Source organism: Falco peregrinus, chromosome 2 (assembly GCF_023634155.1).
Source record: "Falco peregrinus isolate bFalPer1 chromosome 2, bFalPer1.pri, whole genome shotgun sequence".
Classification (NCBI taxonomy): domain Eukaryota; kingdom Metazoa; phylum Chordata; class Aves; order Falconiformes; family Falconidae; genus Falco; species Falco peregrinus.
The window spans coordinates 41,077,652-41,095,081 of NC_073722.1; the positions used below are offsets into that span (position 1 = coordinate 41,077,652).

At 43.9% G+C, this 17,430-nt stretch overlaps 1 protein-coding gene across 3 annotated transcripts in view; it reads right to left on the reverse strand.

Annotated features, from left to right (window-relative positions):
• Window positions 1-17,430, reverse strand: part of PTPRA (protein tyrosine phosphatase receptor type A) — a 133,930-nt gene that overhangs the window by 88,693 nt on the left and 27,807 nt on the right. For 2 of the 3 annotated variants that reach the window (XM_055794029.1, XM_055794027.1), the window contains exon 2: window positions 16,923-17,061. In XM_055794029.1, the coding sequence (XP_055650004.1) occupies window positions 16,923-16,940 (18 nt within the window). In that variant the 5' untranslated portion in view covers window positions 16,941-17,061. Of the gene's footprint in view, window positions 1-16,922; window positions 17,062-17,430 lie in introns of those variants that run through there. The other variant, XM_055794030.1, reaches the window with a different exon arrangement.

The following is a 17,430-nucleotide window of genomic DNA, read 5'->3' on the forward strand; positions in this document are numbered from 1 at the left end:
GAAGATGCCTACATGTTTTGTGTCCACGCAGCTCATTACAAGGAGGTCAACTCACCTTCAAGGGCTTCTTCCAGATGCCTAATTCTCATAAAGTTGTTCATACTTAACTGAGCCTTCTCTGAAATACACTGCTGCCCAAAAGCCACCTCTTACTATTTCTGTATACCTGCATTTCCCCCACGCTGCTCTAACAATTCCAACAATCGCTACTGCTTCGACACCTTTTTTTCCTCAAGTCATAGAATCACAGCATGGTTTGGGTTAGAAGGGACTTTAAAGCCCACCCAGTCCCACCCCTGCCATGGGCAGGGACACCTCCCACCAGCCCAGGTTGCTCCAAGCCCCGTCCAGCCTGGCCTTGGACACTGCCAGGGATGGGGCATCCACAGCTGCTCTGGGCAGCCTGTGCCAGCGCCTCGCCGCCCTCACAGGGAAGAATGTCTTCCTAAGATCTAATGTAAATCTGCCTTCTTTTAGTTTAAAGCCATCCCTCCTTGTCCTATCACTAGCCTTGTAAGAAGCCCCTCTCCAGCTTTCTTGTCAGCCCCTTTAGGTACCAGGAGGCTGCTCTAAGGTCCCCCTGGAGCCTTCTCTTTTCCAGGCTGAACCATCCCAACTCTTCCAGCCTGTCTCCATAGGAGAGATGCTTCAGCCTCTGACCATCTTCATGGCCCTCCTCTGTCCACTGTTTTTGCCAGTCTTACTTTAAAAATATGCTGCCAGGGTGAAAAAAAAACTGAATGCATTTTGCTTAGCTTGCAACAGGCAGCTCAGCACCAGGAGGGGAGATCTCCCCTCAGCGAAGGGTACTCTGACATCGCCATGTGCTTTAGCTGTGCAGCCAGGACGACATCTGAATACACCATACACAGGAGCTCCCAGTTATTACTTCGGGAGGGGACCACACACCACCATGTCCCTTCTCCACTAAGCAAGGCTGCAGTTAAAACTGGTTTTATCAGACTTAAGTCTAGAAAGTGCATACAGGATCCAGGTGCTCCCACATTCAGATTATTTTCAAAAGGAAAATAACTCAAGCTCTGCTGCAGATCACAGCACTCAGACATGGGGTGCCTAGAGCCATCCTGCCCTTTGCCATCTCTGCCTGAACTGTCCCCTCCAATGCTGGCATTTTTATTTTGCTATGTCTACTGCCACACCTCAGGCAGGCAAAAATGATTGTGCAAAAATGGTGGCACATGGCTACGTCTGTGCACCAACAAACCGAGCTGTGCAGTCATCGCTCCAGAGCTGACACAGGAATGATTCTGCAGCTTTATCCCACGCGTTCATTTTAAAAGCATCGTTGATTGACAGGAGCCAGTTCAATGGAGTCACAGGAAGGCAAGGGCAGGAACGAGCTGAAAACAAGGCTGACACTTCCCTCCCAACAACAGAATGCAGCACACAGAAACCATGAGATGCTTTTGTTTTACATCTCAAAAAAAATCCGCCATCACTCGCTCCGGGACTGACAACAGCCTGTGCAAGTGGCAGGGCTAAAAATCAAACTGCATCTTTGCTAAAAAATAGTCTTCATCAAGTTTCAATCCTGTAAAAGATTTAAGAAAAATTAAGAAAATTTCAACCCAAAACAAGTCCCAGAAGCAAAAGCCTCCTCTGGATGCTGTTGGGAGGTCAAAGGACTATAAAACATCTAGAACCCCAGTAAGTGACATTAAGGGATGCTGCACGAGTGTGGGCTGGAATGGTCTCAGCTGTACCCCTACACCACCTGCTCAGGGCACGTCCTTGCCACCCCATTGGGTTCCCAACCCTCTGCTTGCTTTCGGAGAGGAAAGACAAGCGGCCCCGACAGCGGAGCCTCGCTGAGCCGGGCTGTGCAGTAACCAGTAGCAACTGTGCTTAATCCAGCCCAGAGACAAAACTGCCAGGGCTCATTCATACCCACATCACGTGCAGAGCCAAGTCTGTGCATGGTCACAACCACTGCGTATTTTTTTTTTTCAGTTTAAGCTTAGTTTTAGAACAGTTTTTATTTTACATAGAGCATATTTAAATCAGCTTTTACAAAGATGCGATTTTAATAGATGAGGTTGGGGTCAGTTTCAGTATAAAGGATGCACAAACCCTTTTTCCTTCGCGTAGTCACTCTGTACAAAAAAACATTTATTTCAGTGATTTTTTCTCATAGTATTTGAGAAATTACCAAGAAAGAAGCTGCTTTAATGCTGACAGTCTTGATTTTTTGAAAGAATTACAAGAAAGAACAGAAACAAAAACACTGAAGAGAAAAGGAAGAAATCAGCAGTTGCTCTGCCCCATATTCAGGTCACAGCCCCAAAAGCCACCTCACTGACAAAATGAGGCCAGCATCACATCACCTATCGGGTGTATTGACAGCAACGAATGTAAAGACTGGAAGCAAAAAAAAAAAACCAAACACATTTTCTACTGACGTTTCAGAAGAGGTAAGTCAACAGGCACATGGGCTAATGGCTGGGGACGAAATTTCACTGAACTGTTAATCCAGATTTTTGGTAGCTTCTTCAACAAACTTTTATTTTAAATTTTAATCTAATTTAGCTGATTCTAAGTTGAGAAAGCCAAAGATTAAATGAAGACCAAAAAGCTTTTGCCCCCTGCTTTTGACCTATGAATACAATGGAGGTGGGATGGACCCAGGGACATATGAAAAGATAAGGGAAAACTTGAGGTATGTGGTAGCTGCACAAATACACGTTTGTTCCTTTCTCTCTCCAGGCACACTCAGCTACCAGCACCAGGTGAGAAAAGGGGCTCAGCAGCTATCCTGCATTTCCAAGGAGGTCAGGCAGAAGAGGGTGCCGGGCTTTTCACAGGACCACATGGCAGGAGGACACGATCCATTGGGCAGCAGACGAAACAAGAGATAATCAAACTGTAGGGAGAACCTTTTCCACCGTGAGGTCAGTCAAAACCCAGAGAGGCTGTGCAAACTCCATCCCCGGAGGTTTTCAAGACCCAATTGGATAAAGCCCTGCGCAGCCTCATGCAGCTTCACAGCTGAGCCTGCTTGGAGAAGGATGTTGGTCTGGAGACCTTCTGAGGCCTCATCTAACCACCTGAACCACTCTGCGAGCCTGCCTTCCAAGGTAACCCATCAGCAATTAAAGCTTGTGCCACAAACTCAATCTGTCATGCTATAAACACCCAAAAATCTGCATGATGGAATTATATTAGTCCATATAAAAATGGGTATACAAGGGAACCGAGGTCCCAGCACCTTGTTTAAGAGACATCCCAGCTCCACCATGCTGAAAACCTTCTAGATAACAACCTCAAGTCCCCCCTTTCGATGTCACCCCTTTCCTGAGATTCCCCTCCATGCTACAACACTTATCCCCCAGTGCTGTGCATGCAAACAGCCCGCCGCCTCCCTGGCCAGCCTGGGGAGATGTTATTCTTCTTCCAAAAAAAAAAAAAAAAAAAAAAAAATCCCCTCAATTATTTATGCCGCTCTTTGAACAACACCAGCTATTGTCAGGGAGTGTTTTACAGCTCTGAATGTCACATTGAGAGTCTGGTCATGCCAGTAGGAAAGCCTGCCGCTGCCACGTCCCAGCAGAAAATGCTTTATTCAAGGCACTCGGAGTCCAGCACTGGGTAAAACCTAAAAGGAAGCTGGTGGGTGTGACAGACACATTTTGTACAATGATATGAAAAGAAGCAGGCAAGGGCACTTGATTTTTTTGAGGTGTAAGGTGCAAAAATTACAAGGAGCGTTGTGCAAAGTCAGGTGAGGCTAAGTGACCAAAAGCTTTGGTTTGATATTGCTCTAGGGGAATTGCATGGACAAGAGCGGGGGTGAGCAGAGCTGGAGACCTTCCCAGCAGGACCCGGGGAAAAAGCAAGGAGGGAGCTTTCGCTGTCGAGAAAACCAGGCTGGCTCAGCGGACAAGAAACCCGTTTCCTGCCTGATTGCGACTGTGTTAAGGGAAACAGGGCTCTGGAGGCAACCGCGCAAACAAAGCACAGCTACCTTCAACTCCCACCAGGCAGGAGCAAGAGCTTGTGAATGGCCAAAACCCACCCAGCCCCTACAGTCTTTTTTTAAAAAAAAAGTAAAAAAAAGAAAAAAAAGGAAAAACAAGTTAAGAAAAGCAACAGCCCCTTTTCCATGGTGTGTTACATTACAAAGCAGAACTGGATGGGTTGCAATCTTCCCCTGCCGCACCCGAACGCCAGGTTTCAGGTTACTTCACCCGATGTACCTGCAAAGATTTTCTCTGAAGCGTGTTATTTCTACCATCTCTGGTAACACCTAGCTCTTACAGCCAACCTTTAATCTGCAGATCTTTAAAACGTCCTGCAAAGAAAGCAAGTGTCATTTCCTTCCCCCTCCCACACCCCCATGCACCAACGAGGAAGTTATAACCCAAGTGAAATAATAAATATCACCTAGTGAAAAGGGAACGCAGTTAGCAATAGGAAAGCCAGTGTCCCCATGTTACTCTAACCTACAGGATCCATCCTTCCAGCCTCCAACTCAGGAAACAGCTTTTCATCGCAGGGTATCAAAGCTCCTCCCAGTTTTGGCATCTCCACCTCTTCTGCCTGCAGAACTAGTTTAAGCGCTGAGGGTTTGGGTTTTTTTTAACCAATTCATGGATATTTGCACCGTACCCAGCAACGGTGCTCATAGCTTTTCTAGCTGCCGCCGCACATCTCACGGGTCTATTTACCATCAGCAAACATCCTAGCAGTAATCCTGGATTTATCGCTTCAGCTTACTGATAACTCCCCCACGGCTGTTCCCCCAAAGCCCAGAAATCCAGTTTACCACCCTTCGCAACGGAATCTCCAGGCATTTTGAGAGCTGTATTATTTTATCTCCCCTGCAATCTCAATTCACTGTGAAAATACTTGGTGAAACCTATTAGAAGCTTTCCTGAAGGTCCCTTCCCATCCAAACCACTCTGTGATTCTGTGACTGCAGCCACATCATCTCCATGCCCAGAACAAACAGAAACCACAGCAGCAGCTGTGGCTGCAGCCCTGAGACCACCCTGACCCCCAGTGCTGAAAATCCTTTATTTAACTGAAGGGCCTTTTGATACAGTTGACCCTGCTCACAAGTAGTCCTACATGAAAGGTGGCCAGAGCCAGCCAGAGGCAGCAGTATCACTTTATAGTGAAGAGCTTCCAGCTTCCTTCCAGGCACTCAGGCTGCAGAAATAAAAAGGATTTAAAGCAGATGACAGAGTTATTAAAAGATGATCCATTCCTCGTGAGGTCTTAGTGATTTGGTATTTTTAAGCCGTGCAGTATTCAACCCTCCACAAACAACTCTAGATGACAGAGAAAACACAAGGAAGCCTGTGCCTCTTTTGGGGCACAGTGCAGTACTTTTCTAATCAAAATATTATCATTGAGCTGATATAATACTGATCAAAAGATAACTTTGTTTTCTCCCACTCAGTCCTTCCCCCACTGCCACTGGAGTTCATGTTGGTATATGTTATTGTCACGCAGATGGAAAGCAATTACAGAAAAGTAATCATTGGGCTTTTTACTAAATTTTACATTTACTAGATTTTTTTAAATTTGGTAAAATATTCACGAACAATCTAATTTTGTCACTTTTTTTCACATTCAGTTGCTACATGCACTTAGCCTACAATTCCACCACATCATGGATGAGAGTCCTTCTCCACCACAACCTGAAATCCAGACAGCAACTTTCCTGAAATCAGAGGGCTGGAGCATCTCTCCTATGGGTACAGGCTGAGAGAGTCAGGGTTGTTCAGCCTGGAGAAGAGCAGGCTGGGGGGAGACCTTAGAGCAGCCTCCCGGTACCTAAAGGGGCCTCCAAAAAAGCTGGAGAAGAGCTTTTTACAAGGGCTTGTAGTGAGAGGACAAGGGGGGATGGGTTTACACTGGAAGAGGGGAGATTTAGATTACATGTAAAGACAAAATTCTTACTGTGAGGTGGCGAGGCTCTAGCACAGGCTGTCCAGAGCAGCTGTAGATGCCCCATCCCTGGCCAGCTTGGTACAACCTGGTTGGTGGAAGGTGTCCCTGCCCATGGCAGGGGTTGGGACTGCATGGGCTTTAAAGTCTCTTCCAACCCAAACCATGCTGTGATTCTATGATTCAATATCACTTGAAAGCTGTGGTTGAGAACTATAATCTTCATAACAGAATTCCACGAGAATCACAGAATCATAAAATGTTGTGGGTTGGGACCTCTAAAGGCCATCTAGCCCAACCCCACCCCCCACCCCCCCGCCACGGGCAGGGACATCTGCAACCAGATCAGGTTGCTCAGAACCCCATCCAGCCTGGCCTTGAATGTTTCCAGGGATGGAGCACCTGCCATCTATGGGCAACCTGTGCCACTGTTTCACTAGCTTCGTTGTAGAATATTTTTTCCTTATATTTAGTTTGAGTCTACCCTCTATTGGTTTAAAACCATTTACCCCTGGCCCTATTGCAACAGACCCTGCTAAAGAGTCTGTCCCCATCTTTCTTATAAACCCCCTTAAAGTATTAAAGACCACTCGCTATAAGGTCTGCTCAGAGCCATCTCTTTTCTGGGCTGAACAACCCCAACTCTCTCAGTCTGTCCTCACAGCAGAGGTGCTTCAGCCCCTGACCATCTTTGTGGCCTCCTCTGGACAAAAGAGAACAAAGCTTTATGTTTAAACAAAACATTTCATCTTCTCTGAGCACTGACTAATGTTTCATACATGCTTCATGCACTTATGGAAACTACCCAGGTAATACACAGCTTTCTGCTTTTGTAAGATACTGATAGATTAGAAACTAACATGAAAGACCACTTGCTAAATTTGTTGAAAGTATTTTATCACTAATGACTGGATTTGGATCACAAGTTTCTCCCCACTATGAAAATGAAAAATTAATCTATCAGATTCAGTAAAGTAGGAGAGAGAAACTATTATACACGCAGGAAAATTCCAGCGTAAACATTTTAAAGTTGCATTAAGTGACAAACAAGCAGGTTTATTGCTGAATTGAGGTACGTGTATATGATGACCACCATCATCAGACCATGAGGTGCCCATCAGGTGGATATTTTTTTGAAAAAGACACTGAAATTCAACTCCTGTAAGCAGTTTAAATTCAAGATAGGAGGGTTTCTAGGGTAAAAAAAAAGAGCTACAATTTTAAAATATTCAACGTACAGAACTGACTTGGGTGAATGTTGCACTAACCAGTCTCAACAATGGCATAAACCCTTCGTTCTTATCCTTCCTTGGGCTTGCACCACTGCTGCCTTTCACGTGTCCTGTTGAGAAGCTATTTCAATCCAGCTCTCTCCACAAGCCTCATAAAAGGATTTCACTGCAACAAATGCCAAGGCAAAGAGAAAGAATGACTTAAAAATCCAAATAAAGCTTTTTTTTTTGCCTTTTTTTCACCATGTAATTGCAAATAGCAAACATATCTGTGGTTTAGAGAGGAGGCAATAAATTAAAGCTAGAGTCACAAATCGGACCAAAAAAAGATACTTGTCATTCAATCCACCACCCCAGGATGGCTGTGGCCCCATGGGACACTTCTCAGTTTTGTGAAAGACTTGGAGTCCTGAACTGAGGAAGTGCAACATGAAGAGCACTCTCAGAAGTTTGTTCTTTTTCTTATAAAATTCATCCAGCCCTCTGGTGCTTCCTGAGCACACCCTCTTTGGTCTGGTTGCAGCAAAAGCAAACAGTCTTTAGCAAATAAGCTTTTTATCTGTGAACTGAGCACATCATAAAAAAAAAGAAAGTTTGATCCTCAGCAAAATGGTTGCATGTGTTCCTTCTGTAACTACTGGAAGACGGCCGCAACATTTCAGTTTCTAGAAAAAGAAACTGGCACTTCCTATCTTTTTAGCTTTAAACTGATGCAAAAAGATGCATTTCAGCCCCTTAGGAAGCTGAGCAGCCCAGCATTTTAACTTCCCCTCTGATAAAGGCTACAGCAGAACAGTTCCATGAGATCTACCACCAGCAGCAGAACCTGATCCTGGAGATAGCAGTAATTCTCAGCTTCTGCTACTCTCATTGGACACTACAGAATTAAAAAAAGAAAACACACAAAAAAGCAAATCTGTATTTTTTTCATTTTTCATTGAGCTGAACCCCTCAACCAATACTAAGAATGCACAGGGTGCCTATTTTCATAACTTTGGTGAGCAACTGTATTTTAGGAGTGGTCACTGAACAAAACAACCAAGCAAAACAAGTTGAGGAGGTTTGGGTGTTGTGGTACTTTTGTTTTTAATTGTTTTTATTTATTTTTTGATATTTTGTATAAAATCTGTAGCCAGACACAGCCCAACTCATGGATTGGCAGTGGGAAAGAAAAAAGCCCTACAACCACATACCCATGGACTCTACACTAGTTTCCACTGCATCTCCAGAACACATTTCAAAAAAGAGAAATTTAGGGTGAATTAAAGTCATTATGTGAAGAGGTAAGTTTGTCTGAACAAGTACATGGTAAATAGCTTCTTTCCCTCAGCTGGGTGGAAGTCTTTACAGATACCTCTCCCAGCGCAGGGTTTGGTTTGGAGCAAGCCCATCCATTGAGACCCTTGGGACTTTCCAATGTGGTACAAGCAGAAGAAAATGCCAAAGCTTAAGTGAATGAGCTTATCAGTGGGTAAATCCAAGGCTTGGGTGATCTCTGCTGATTTAGGCTGTGCTGTAGCCATCTCCCTGCACCACAGATGTGACAGCACTACAATAGCATGAATAATTTTTGTTACTCACTCCCTACTAAACGACAGCATTCAGCGTCTAAATTAAGAACATGAAAACGATTAACATTACCATTAACCTCAGCCCCACCCTAATTGCACTACATAAAAGCATACGTAACAATTACAAAGATAACATTGTGTGTCATAAATATCACACACAGGAATACAGCAGTCACAGCATTTGTTTCCTGACCTGGGAAAGCTGCTATAATTGTAGTGTATTGTGCGCATGGAGGATTTAGATTTGGAAGCTGGTTGCCAACAGCCCTTGTTTGCTGTAATTTCCCATCAGGCTCTTTAAAATTCTTCGCGTTCCCAATCAGCACCGTGTCAACGTGCTACTCCGAGTTCTGCACCGTGCAGTTCAGCAGGAATTTCACATTCTCAGTGGAAACAAAATCAAGATCATTCCAGGGACATGAAAGCTAGATGCAGAGATGTCAAGCAATTAGAGCAGAATTTGTGTCTTTGGGATTGCTGATGCACATTTCACAGCTAAGAGCATTTAAACTAAAACCATCTTCACTCCTGGAGGCCCTCCACCCAAGTCAAGAGAACAGATATTCAGGAGGCCATTTTGGTTTTAAGTAATTCGGTTATTACATCACACATAATTCAGTGGTTTGCCATTTCAAACCTGGACAGCCTCAGGGGCTGGCACAAAATTACTCAAAATCACAGAAACCACCTCACCATGCTCTGTCCATGACATGCTCCCCTCCTGGTGGAAGCCATTCTTGCAAGCAAAATTCTCCCAAGTATTCCCCCATCCCTTTCTAAATAGAGAATTTAAACTGCCCTGATTACAAATTTGAGGAGCGTCAATGAAACCTCCCTTCCAGTGAGCTCCTAATGAGATAGTACCTGACAAACCCACTGGTCTTTATAAAGCAGTCTTTCATCTCAATGAAGCCTTCTCCATTCAGTATTTCCAGGTAACAGCAATACCTGTTTAAAGCTTTTAGCTCTAAATGCTTTTCTACCAGAAGTAGAGAAAATTAAAAGTGATGCTTTCACTCATATTGATATTATCCAATTAAAATCAACAGATGACAGTGACCCGAATAGACAGTGCTGGAGAAGAGGTTCTCCAAAATGGAAATACCAACATTTCTGATACCCTCAAGCGATACTGTAAGCTATTAGCATCCTACTCTTATGCCCATCGTAACCTGCCGGCTTAGGTCTCTTCTCAGTTTCATCATCACTTTCTCCCCAGGAAGAACAATCATTTCCACATCAGTTCCTCCTCCTTCCTTCCTTAAGGTCTTTTATATAGAGGATTATATTTTCTGGGTTACTTCCCTGAAAGTCATCAAGTTGGGGTTTTCCTTCTGCCACTGGCAGCTGTGCTTTAGCTGTGATGCCGATTGTTTGCCAAGGACCCCACAAGGCTTAGCCCAAGAGGAAGACCAGCCTTCCAGAAAGGTTTCAAGGGTGAAGCTGAATGTCGGCCATTCTCTAATGGCCCAGCACTTAATGACAAATACCTCCCTCATTAGTATGCTGAGCTACATTAGTTCTGCTGCTTACAGCGCTAAAGCATTAAAGTGGGGTTGAATCTTCAGTTTCACAGTTTGCAACGTGATGCATTAGACACTCACATGTCTCCCGGCATGGGGCACTGACAGCATTTTAGATGTGTGAGGTGCTGCCAGTAAATCTGCTAATGGCTGTAAAAGAGGCAGCACATGCCTCTGAGTGAACAGAGGTGAAGTCATCTGTACGTACGATGGGGTTAATGAGGCAGAGAGGCGAAACAACTGCCCAGTATCACACATGAGGCCTTGGGTAATACCGTGATCTCAACCAAGGAGTTGGCATCATCCTACTAATCAAATATGGATTACCTAAGAAGCAAATTTACACTGCAGACTTTCCATCAAGCCTGGGAAGTCTTATAATCTCTCCACTCAGTCTCCCTGCTACTCAATTTTCACAGAACCTGCAAGATTTGAAGATTTTGAAGTTTCTCAAATGTGGCTGAAATTGCTCAGTGGTTCAAAAGATTGGTTGGGATGGAGGGGCTGACAAATGCAAATTATGTCCTGCAACTATTCTCCTGTCTTTAGGAAATTAAGCTTAAGAACACAGCACTTTACACATTGCTGTACGAAAACTACGAATGACATTGTCATTGCTGCAGCTGTATCCTTACCTATCAAATATTAGCATTTTAGCACCAAGAAGTCTATACCCCTGTTGAAAACAATGCTCCCCAATGAAAGCTAGCAACACGTCAGCTCTAATGATGAGCTCAGAGTAAGACCAATCAAGGCTAGGGAATACTTCCTTGCATTCAAAGTTCAAGCAAAAGGCTCCTAGATACACAAATGAGGACTCACAGTAGGATTCTTCAATACATATGTAGCATTATGGCTTTATAGAGGCTTTCGAGGCATTGCACTGATTAATCAAACAGAATAATAATCTTATAGTGAAGTGTTGAGCTGGAATTAGAGAGATTAATGTTTGGGTCCCAGCTCTGGAAGTTCTCACCCTTGGGGAAGTCATATCAACTCCTGCATCTCACCTCTCCTTTCCACAAAACCTTCTTTGAATTACTGATTGCAGAACCAGAGTGAAGATGCCAGAGGGAAAGACCATTCCAAAGACTTATTTTATTACTATTTTTCCCTTAATACCCGCCATGAGGCACTGTCTTGTTTTATTCATGATTCTTTTAAGAAAGATTTTCCATCTTAAGGGAATAAACCCAAGTATGTGTTATCTTTTTAATAATACACCTGCTTCTACTGGTGACTTCTACTGGTAAACAAAGACTCACATGAACATATCAAAAAATACCAGTGCAATTTCACAGAATAACACGCTTGATGGTACCTCATTACAACATGTTTGTAGATCCAAAGGTTAGGTGAGGCAAAATTCTGAAGTTAGTGGAGCGCTTCTTGGTGTAAAGTCGCACAGATGCAGAATGACACAGCATGAAATACTGTCCCATACAGTTTTGTGTATTTTGTGAACTCCCATTGCTAGATCCCTAAAGACTCCAGTTCTTCTAGAGTTAAAGCACAGCTCTTCCTTGTGTTTCTCGAGCTCACATCACAGGAAGCGAGACATTTAACCATCATGATGGAGGTCTAATTCTGTTACTCCACACCTGTTCAACTGTAAACCCCCCAGTGTCTGATGTCTGGCATTTGTAAGAGTTTTGGTCATACACCATCTCCTCTGTAGACCAAAGAGATATCCAAGACCTTGTTGGAATGTGGCCTTTTCTGAAGGATCTTTGGAAAAGTTCATTAAGTTCAAAGTTAGGCTAGCAACTCACCATTGACCAAAACACAAAATGCAGCCAGATTTTGGTGAGGATGAAAAGAAAGGAGAACATATGTGGGTGGATGAACAATGACATTCAGTCACATGTCAGAATGCTTCTTTTGTTGTTTTTAATCTAAACCCAAAACTTATATTGAATCCAGATTTGTGCTGTGCAGTTTAAAGAGCCAGGGTAGACTTCCTCCACCATGAAAGGGTACACATAGCATGCAGCCAAATAACAGAAGGAAGACTTTGCAATGAGAAGATAACTGTGTTTTGGTGGTGACATCTGTGTCAAAAGCATCATCGTCCAATACCAGCAATAGATGACAGTCACAACTGAGACACTCATGACCACAGCAACCAAACCTTCCTCCCCACAGTCAGCTCGAAATTGCACTGGGAGGCCTTAGAAATCCCACAAGATTTCAACCAATCTCCGATTGCCTTGAAAGCATAACTAATTTCAATTGTCTTCTGATTTTATCTCCATTTTCTCAGGTTCTAGGCTATTTGGGAAAGCACTCTGTGTACGTACATGTGAGTATGCACACTGGTGCACACATGCACTTGTCTGAAGTTACCCACTTCCCAGTGTATCTGCTTTTCTCAGGGCCTCCTTGAAGAAAACTTAGGGAGGAAGCCTAACCTTTGGGAAATTCTCCTTCTTATTCTGTACAGTCACCAACAAAAAGATTTCTGCTCCCACTGCACCTTGCTGAGCTCAAACCATGGGAGCATTCAAGCTCAGCTTGGCTCTGCTAGGCTCAGTTCTTTGCTTTCCCCAATGTTTTCTGACAAACTGCTCTCACAGGGATTTCAAAAAAAAGATGCTGACCTGGCCCCTGCAGAAAGGAAGAGATTTTCCTTCCTTCTCCACATAAATTTTAAAGTTTCCTGAAAAACAGAAGGACAGGATTCAGAGAAAGCGATGGGGAACCTATACAGAAAAAAAGACTGAGGGACGTCTGACCCAGGCTAAAGACTAATTAACACTTGACACTACATCCACAGTTCCTTCCATTTTCCATTTATTCTTCTGAAGTTCCCCTGCAGCAGCTGGGGCAGCAGAAACCAAATCTCCAAACAGTGCTCTGTCTGCATGATTATATGTCTCAAGATGTGGGCACACCTCTTCCAGGGACTGCAGTGAGCCAGTTCCCCTTCCTACCTCCGTGTCTTGCTGTACATGTGAGCCTCTAAACCTCTGTGTGAAGGGGAACAGAGTATTTTGGGGGAATTCAAAGGCAAATAATAACAATCAATATTACTTTTACTGCAGCAGTGCTTATGGATTCCTACTGAAGAAATCAGTGCTGGATCTAACCAGAGATTACCTACCTATTCCCTCCTCTTCCCCTCTGCCCAAAATGAGATTTACCAGAAAAAAAATATTAATCAATCAAAAGTTTCAGTGAGTCACAGGCAGGCAGGCAGGTGACCTACACTACTGTTCTCTCTTATGGGCCAAGAAGTAATGTGAGCAGCAAGACTACATGTCAGAGAGGACAAACATGGAAGAAGAATGTCAGCTTTAGGAAAAATTAATGACCCTGCAGGGTAAGTTCAGCACTAGTCTGATTCAGAAAAATAGACTGGGTGTAGCCAGTGGATTGGAGAATTCCATCCAAAAAAATAAGAGAGTTGTTTCATTCCCAAAAAACTTTCCTATTCAGTGGAAAATTCAGCTTGCTATGAAGTCAGACGGAAGCTTCTGAGCCAGCCCAGGCAGGGGTTCACCTATACACCCAAACAAGAAAGGCCAAGAACAAGGCATCCAAACACACAGCCCTGCCAAAACCTCAGTGGTTTTATCATCTAGAGTTCAAATCAAGACCTCCCGTCCTGCTGCTCACACTGCACGCGGAAGAGTTTCCAAGAAACGTCTCTTGGCCATAATCCCGAAAACGGAGTTTCCGACTTGCTGCTGGGAGCGGAGCCGCTGCATGCAGCGGCGGCTTCTCTGCGGATTTTGAAAGCTGAATCTCCTACAAAGCTGCCGCTGTGCCACATTCTTTACTGCTAGTATAGCATTGAAACAGCACAGCGTTTTTGAATAATGCCCTCAATTTCTCTAAACACAACTGTTTACGCAAGCCTAAGGCTTGCCTCAGGCAAGTCTGGTGGCCTAAAGCTTGGGGAGAAGATAAGCCCGCCCTTGTTCTATTTGCAAATGTCATGGGGCACTCTTCCCCCCTACCCATCCTGTAAACCTATTGGGATCATGAAAATAATTATGGTGGAAAACCCTGGGCTAACTCAACAAGGCTCAGTGAAACTGTGCTGTCTAGTAGGCTAAACTGGGACAGATACCGAAGCCCTGGAAGATCAGGTAGTAGTGAGCTGGTGCAATAATCCCTGGCTAGGAAATGCCAGATTCAATGTCAGGTTGGACAGGGCTCTGAGCAACCTGATCTAGTTGAAGATGCCCCTGCTTGTTGCAGAGGGGCTGGACTAGATGGCTTTTAAAGGTCCCTTCCAGCTCAAATATTCTATCATATCACAGAATCACGAATCGTTTAGGTTGGATAAGACCTTTATGGTCATCAAGTCCAGCTGTTCACTTAGCACTGCCAAGGCCATCACTAAACCATGTCCCTACGCTCCATGTCTACGTGTCTTGTAAATACCTTCAGGGATGTTGACTCCACCACTTCCCTGGGCAGCCCGTTTCTAGGATTCTATGATTCCCACTCCTGCTCTTTGGGAGAGGTGTCAAGTGTTTGCTAGTGGCTCTGTTTCTACCCCCACCCTCCTTCCCTTCTCCTCTTCAGTTCAGCTAGTTTTGATTTAAGATGACCGTGACCTCTACTCAGAGGTGCCACCAGACCTGGGAGCACTGCGATGTTTGGGATCCCAAAGTTTCCAATTACACATGCAGAACCTTTTAGGACGTAACAAAGGTTTTAGATCTAAAATTTGAAGTCTTCTTATTTGCGTTCTGTAAATGCAGACTCCCTGGTCTGCCAGCATTATACTCCATGCTAAGTCTGAGCTAGAATAAATGTGCCACATCACTGAAATGGCTGACAAAAAGAGGACAGTAACTTGTGACAAGTGAATGTGACCAGTGAAAACAAAGCCCAGAAATCTAGAGATACATCCGAGTGGAGAGCTTTGTACAGTCTTCATGCATTAGCTTTCTCCCACAAAATCCAAATCTGAATGCTTTGGAACTGTGACATGAATCAATAAGTGATGTATAATGAAACACTTTAAAAAGCAACCCATAAAAGCATAAAAGGGTGCTCAAGCCCTTCCAGCTAACATCAGCTATTTCAGAACCCCAGTTTCAGAGAGAAAAACGACTCAGCCCAAACCACCTTTACAGCAACCCACAACAGTCAAGAGGCTCACAGGATGATGGACACCTCTGGCACTCCAGCATCCAACTTTGCGTCTTGCCTAGCAGCCCACACTACCTGAAACAGCAGAACAACAAGTCCCATGAACTCAGCCATGGACCTTGCTGCCTTATTCCGAAATAATTTTGCTGCAGAACCGAAGTGCTGTCAGACCATTTCACTCCAGCCAACAGAGTCACATCCACATCTGGCTTCATCATGCAAGACAAACCACTCACACACAAGCAATTTTGTTGAGACCGTTTGCACTGGCCAGTCAAATCAGACAGCACTGGCCATGGCAAGGCTCCAGCCCACAGCCGCTCCTCTTCACGTGAGTTCAGGTGCATCCTGCCGATCTCAGCGGCTTTAGGGTTCCAGCTGGTCACTTAATTGCCAGCTTCCAACCACAAACAGCTAAGAAACTTCAACAGGCAGATCTAGACCACAGGCTTTTTTGAGAAAGCTACTGCCAGAGCGCAGGTAGCATCTTTGCCATACACATTCACTGGATTACAACAGGACCTGTGTTATTTTGGCAGATAGCTGAATATTCATCAGTCTCTTGCTTCTCTAAAAAGGCTTTTCTTATACAAGCAAAAACTGATTAATAAATGAAGTTAAGGCTATTAACAGTTACGAGGTGCATCACAGGCAAACTTCTGCTGTCTCTGACTTTAGTCTCATTGAACTTAATCCTTTTCTGGGATCAGCTATGGAGAAACTATGCACAAAAGACAAAGCCCTTCTTCTAGGACAGTTGGCCACTTCTCACTAAACTAATGGGATTACTTCAGCTGTTGAGCTCAATAGGAGTTTTTCCCCGAATCAGAAAGTGGGCCAAGCAGACTAAAAAATACATGTAGTGAAACACAACATGAAATTCAGTTAAGTATTTTTATTTTTATTTTAGAAAAGCATTCCTCATTTTTTTTTCCTCAAGTCAGCTCATGGGAAGAACTCTGACCAGAACAACTTCCCACAAACTCCCTGCTGGATGTTGTTTTTTAATTCACTAACATCCTGAGTAACGTCCCTTCTTACTTCATAACCTTCCTTCTTTCTACATGAACTTCATTTCCTCAGACAGACTCTGGGTTTTTTCCTTCCCTCCCCTTAATAAATCACTCATGCCAGAATCATATGCCCATCTGTGCCAAGGTAATAGCAGAGGTCAGTATGTTTCAGTCTAATACTAGTTTGTATAACCAAGAAAAAAAAAAAAAAAGCCTTAAGATAAGTCCTCTTCACATATTGATACCCAACTCTGCATGCCTTGCACAAACCACAAGTTTCAAAAATTAAAGATTCTTTCAAGTAAATAAAGAGAAAATACTGGATTCACCAAAATTTGCATCAAAACAAAGGCAATCCCCCAGTCTAAGAGGACCATGCTCATTAAGTTCAAACAGGGGAACGATGGACCACAGGTTTCACCATGTAGATGATGTAAGACAGAGATGTGAATCCATGAGAAATCTGTACACTCAGCACCACCAAAGGCTGCTGTTCTCCTATGCAGGCTACAGCAGTACTAGCTTCATACCCCACACATCTCATTAATGTTTCTACTTTACCTTAAAAGGGATGCTCATTCAACTTTTCACCTCCCCAATGCAACAGTCAAAGCTTTTTCCAATTAATATCGAACTGGGACTATGATGGGTAGTACGCAATCAATCCTTATTTAAGGCTGATGATTATTCTCGATGCGCCCTGTAAGAGAGAAACACCCAGTTAGTGGCTTGTGCCAAGACGAGCAAGTTGTTTCACACAGAGCAGCTATATCAAGCAAACAGCCTTTTTACCATATCAGCTGCTTGAATTTTGTTGTGGATGACTGGGACTGTCCCATATAAATGAGACTGTCCCAGCCACTAATGTAGTCCCCATATAAAATAAATTTATCAAAGCATTAGAAGCACAGCTGGAGGTACACCAGCCTGCAGAAGGCATCGAGGCAGTCGAGAAGATGACTGAAGACCACAGCTCAGGTCACCTGGGGAGTAACCCAAAGCTATGCAGTCTGCTAATACACCAGGAGCCCAATGAACAAAAAAAGTTAGTTTTAAACTCTTCTGTTTT